The 5,273-nt window shown below is 34.8% G+C and overlaps 1 protein-coding gene across 3 annotated transcripts; it reads right to left on the bottom strand.

Annotated features, from left to right (window-relative positions):
- Positions 1-218: 218 nt before the first annotated feature.
- Positions 219-5,273, bottom strand: LOC144853826 (hydroxylysine kinase-like). 3 transcript variants are annotated; one of them, XM_078711673.1, is made up of 5 exons: positions 4,446-5,273; positions 3,288-3,694; positions 3,038-3,177; positions 1,178-1,352; positions 219-814 (listed from the first exon to the last, which is right to left on the bottom strand). In XM_078711673.1, exons 2-5 carry the CDS (start codon positions 3,676-3,678, stop codon positions 378-380), a joined length of 1,143 nt encoding a protein of 380 aa, XP_078567799.1. In that variant the 5' UTR covers positions 3,679-3,694; positions 4,446-5,273; the 3' UTR covers positions 219-377. The 3 variants fall into 3 exon arrangements, with proteins under 3 accessions (XP_078567799.1, XP_078567801.1, XP_078567800.1); XM_078711675.1 differs by having other exon boundaries at positions 4,503-5,273; XM_078711674.1 differs by having other exon boundaries at positions 4,526-5,273.

The raw sequence follows: 5,273 nt of genomic DNA, 5'->3' as shown, positions 1-5,273 counted from the left end.
ATTGTTTGTTATGTCCGAACAGGCTCTTTGTTTGCGTGAACATCATGGGAATGGAATGTGTGACTGGGCTTATCTAACAACCCTGGGTTTAGGTAATTGATGTCTTAAATAAATACATTAAATAATACATTATGGTTTCCTGTCAATTGAGATTTTGCACTGGGTTACACAACTGTATCTCCTCCTTACACTTATAGTTAATAAAGTAATTCAAATAATAAATGCAGTGATTTTTTATTTTAGATTTCAGCACAAAGTACCCCTTTTTAAAGCAATAATCTATATTTATGTCAGTAACATAAAATCTTGGAAAAAAACAAAAATGCCCTTGTTTTTCAATTGATGCTATGCTTGAGCAAAACTACAGTGTTTAGGCCTTATCTAGGGCATGCAACTGTTTTGATATCGTCAATCGATAATTTCCATACATTCTTCAAAGCTTGCCATCCTCGTTTCTGCGAGCAAAGTAGATATGTGTTTGTTGGATCCATTGAATGATAGTATAAACCCATCAGCAGGGATTGAACGAGACGTGCACACATCATAGTAACAACCATGTTAACTTCAAAATCTGGTATTTTCGAAACACTCCCATATCCTGAGAGAAACCATTTACAGATGCTTGGGATTGATGATTCTTCTATGTCGGTCAACATCATGTAGGCTAGGCTGATGCTGATATCAAAGATGTAAGGGGATACTGTTGTGTCGCCAAAATCTATCACTCCACTTATCATATACCTTTGTTGACTGTTGGGTACAGTTGTTGGTGTCACTAATATATTCAACTCATTTAAATCACCATGGATAATACCTGATAAAATGACAATTGAAATTTGTTTAAACTGGTATGTAGAAAAGGGATTGAAAGATAATATAGCATTCTGTAGCTTCGAATTCTCAATAAAGTATTTATTACTTGAATACTTTAAAATGCAGTACTGTAATTTCAAATATCCCACAATGCAATAACACTGTTTGTGGTGTCAGTGCTATTATGCATGTAAACGTTTGCTGCTTACTATAAAACATCCCACAATGCAGTGTAAAAACCCACAATGCAATGTAAAATCACATAATTTAACAGGAGATTTTTGCACTGTTTGTGGTGAATGATATTTTTCATTAAAAATATAAAAAAATAATAATAATCTTTAAAAATGAATACACTTCTCACCTCTAGTTAATTTGTCATAGACAGGTAAAACCTCTGCTTCAAATTTATCAAGAACAGCTTCAGAAATATCTCGTTGCCATTGCTCCTTTACAAGATGTACATAGGCACGTGTATGAACTGCTGATCGCAAGTGCCACTCAAAATCCTCACGGATCAAAGATGGATGCTCGTAACCCTAAATAAAAACAAATAATAATAATTTTTTATTTAGACACCAAGCATATAAGTAAAAACATAGAGGTAAAAAACGTTTAAAATACATCCGAACATCATTGTTACAATTCCCTACTTTGGCTAGAAAAACTCAGATCTCAGATATATCTGAGTTTTCTAGATCTAGAAAACTCAGATATCTGACTTTTCTAGATCTAGAAAACTCAGATAACTGACTTTTCTAGATCTAGAAAACTCAGATATCAAAAGATCTGAGTTTTCTAGTTCCAAAATGGAACTAGAAAACCCAGATCATCAAATGGATCGTTCCATTATTAATAGAGGGTAGCTTGTTTGAAATACTACAGTATTAAATGTTTTCTTACTAATAATAATTATTATTGTAACTTATAGTAGCAGCCTACGACTTAAATCATAAAGAAATACAGTATACACCTTTTAAAATGTAGGCTTAGCAGTTAGGCCTAGCCTAGCTAATAAAGCAAACTCAATTCAAGGCTCAACGTGTGGCGCTATCGCGATGTATCGCGAAGAGTAGGCCTGGCCCTACTAGGCTAGAAGTGGTCAACTCGTACCCAAAATAACTCGTACCTATTCCCAACTCGTACCTCAACCAACTCGTACCCACACCAACTCGTACCATGGAGGTATATACCTCCATGCTCGTACATACCTAATTTTTAAAGCCTACATTTTAACGGTAACATGCACTGTATTTTCTTAATGATTTAAGCCTGGTTTCCATAAAATCGCTACACCGTGTCGCCGACTGCTGTCGCCGACAGAGCGTAGCGATTCTATGGAAACGCTAGAATTTATCGGGGATCTAGTACGCGAGCGCTAAATATTCTTTGGTACACGCGTATACGATTCATCGCCGACAAAATCGGCAAAGTTGAACATCTATTTTTATAATCTATCTCTTATGTAATTTTTGCACAGTATTTTATTTGTTTTATGTTTTGTTATGTATTGAATTTTGTTTGTTTATGTAGTGTTGACGTGGGTTTGGTTAAGCACATCTTTTGATGACAGTTTTTTAACTTTTGCTTTATCTCAACTGCCCTGTTCAACTTTTTTGTTTCTGATTGTCGAAAGATTGGAAAAAAAAAAATATGGAATTGTAACACTAACAGTGATGTTTGGATGTATTTTTAACAGTATAGAGTACTGGTTTGGCCACTGGTTTGGCCACACTTCCGATATTTGTTGGAACATCTGAGAAGAGAATTTAAAGTAAAGCCTGGTTTCCATAAAATCGCTACACCGTTTCCATTGAAATCGCTACCCGCGCAGATGTTGCCGATGCGCATCGGGGAGGCCTCCCCGATTCATCGCAGACAAATCGGCAAAGTTCAACCATGTTCAACTTTGCCGATTTTTTCGGCGATGAATCGTATACGCGTGTACCAAAGAATATTTAGCGCTTGCGTATTAGATCCCCGATAAATTCTAGCGTTTCCATAGAATCGCTACGCTCTGTCGGCGACAGCAGTCGGCGACACGGTGTAGCGATTTTATGGAAACCAGGCTTAAGAGAACTTTGGTAAACAAAGAAAATAATGTAAATTGAGGCACTGGATTTCAGCGTACATAAAAATAGTAGAAAGAACTACTTCAAAGATCTTACTTTTAATTTTTGGAAAGAGTATGTGAAATATAAATAGAAAACAATAAATATCATACCTTCCATGCATTATGAATATGAGCGAGAATCTTGCCAACATCGTAGAAAAGATCAAGTGAAATGTTCTTAACCGTCACCAACCTCTCTCCTGGAATGTATGTAAGCAGACGTACCATGTAATTCCCTTCCATCACAACTACTACAAAATCAACCATTTGAAGAGAACATATTATATAGTTTTTGTATTTGCTACAAGAAAGCTATTCTGAATAAATCCCATTTTTCCACTGTAAGTGCTTTTATACTTACCATCATCTTTAATATTTTGTAAATGTTGTAAGCTAAAATTTTGTCCATTAACATCCCTAAAAGGTACTGGTGCTGAAATTCCAACTTCTTTCAACCGAAATAACAAGTCAGTTTGGGCATCAAATATTTTCTTATCTAATGATAACTGCGTATTTGAAATTTTAAACACAAATTCATTTCCATGTCTAGTAGTAGAATTATTGTCAGTTTTTATGTAGAAGTTCAAATCTTCATAACTGTCAAATTTCTTTATGTCTATAACGTTCATGTTGTACAAACTCTTGATGATGTCTTTAGCATCATCTGCAGTGGTAAATGGAATGCTGTCAAGTCGTTCCTGCGAAGCATTTGCAAGAACATCATTTCCATTTGATATAGTAGTAGTTGTCATCCTAAAAAACCTGAAACTATAAATTTATTTTTGTCTTTAAAAATCACAATAATTTGAATGAAAAAAAACACTTTTTTAATCCAACCCTATGACATTATAATATCTGTTGCAGCCTAGGCCTACCTGTCTAGCATAGACTTATCCTAGCTGTAGGCTAATGTAATGTACCAGTAGTATAAATGACATATGTGACTATGTGATTATGTAACTCATATTCCTTCTGAATAAAGTACATTTAAATAACATTACATTTTTAAAAAAAACAGAATTGATTAAAAATGAAACTCAAGGTTAAAAAACTGGATAGTAAGCAGTGTTAAAAAAAAAATTATATAGGCCTATATTAAACATATATCGCCTTTTATATCGGTAAAATATAGAGATTTTATAACCCCTTGGGAATGATAATATGTTCTCGGGGAATATATATGTCCCTCAGCTAGAGCTTCGGGAAATATATATTCCCTCGAACAAAATATCATTCCCTCGGGGATGTCAAATCTTACATTTAACCTCTAAGCAGGCAATGTCTGTAATTTGTATAACATTATCTTATATTTAAATATAAGATTATATTTAAATATAAGATTTGACATCCCCGAGCGAGGGAATGATATTTTGTTCGAGGGAATATAGCCTAGGCCTAGCCTATATTTGTTATTTCCCGAAGCTCTATTATCTAGCTGTGGGACATAATGTCCCTCAGCTAGATATTCCCCGAGAACATAATATCATTCCCAAGGGGTTATAAAATCTCTATATTTTACCGATATAAAAGGCGATATCTGTTATATTAGTTAGCCAACAACAAGTTGAATATCTACTGCTGTAGCTAGGCCTCCTTTACTTGTAATAAGCCTGCCTAGTTAGTCCAGTGTGGCCAGCGATCGAAATGAAATTATGCTAGGTGGCAGTGTCACATCAAAATCAGTCCGGAATCCAATCTGCAATCAGTCCGGAATCCAATCAGTCCAGGCCAAAATCGGTCCGGCGGACCAGTTTTGGCTGCCAAAATCAGTCCGGGGGACCATTTATGGCTGCCAAAACCTGTCCGGCTGTCCAAAACCAGTTTTGGCGCGGCGGCCAAAATTGGTCCGGCCTGGATAAAATCAGTCCGGGCAGTAGGACTGTTTTTGGCCGCCAAATATGATCCGGTCTTACAAATATATGGTGCGCAAAATGAGTCATAATGTATATATCATTAAAAAAAAGGCCATGATTAGTCATTATATTGAAAACTACGGGGTTTTATTTGTTATTTTAATATTATAAATTAAGCCTGTTTTTTTTACTATCATTTTAGTAGTAACTCATCAATAATTAGTACTAATTGTTAGGCTTTTTGTATACAATATGTATCTCTGCCTGTTTTTAATCCATTTTGTTCTTTTTTAACATCTTCGTTTCCCCATGATGTTAAAAACAATTTAATTTATTAATTATTTATGGTTAATAAATAAATATATCAATTCAATACAATTATTATAAAACAATAATCCAATATTGATTAGGCTAAGGAAGGAAAGGCTTCAATCATAAATAAAATCTAGCTGGCAATATCAGCGTCTCATACCCGTTCATGTGAGTGTGTGGCA

The sequence above is a fragment of the Antedon bifida genome, chromosome 10 (assembly GCF_963402885.1).
Source record: "Antedon bifida chromosome 10, ecAntBifi1.1, whole genome shotgun sequence".
Classification (NCBI taxonomy): Eukaryota; Metazoa; Echinodermata; class Crinoidea; order Comatulida; family Antedonidae; genus Antedon; species Antedon bifida.
Note: the sequence above shows the minus strand (reverse complement) of the source record. Positions and strands in the feature narration are given on the sequence as shown.

Bases quoted from the DNA above. Each gene is read 5' to 3' on its own strand.
- LOC144853826 (XM_078711673.1), bottom strand. From the start codon at position 3,678: ATGACAACTACTACTATATCAAATGGAAATGATGTTCTTGCAAATGCT. The intron at 3,178-3,287 runs GTAAGTATAAAA...TTGATTTTGTAG, and splicing joins ACAAAATATTAAAGATGATG to TAGTTGTGATGGAAGGGAAT. The intron at 815-1,177 runs GTGAGAAGTGTA...TCATTTTATCAG, and splicing joins CTATGACAAATTAACTAGAG to GTATTATCCATGGTGATTTA.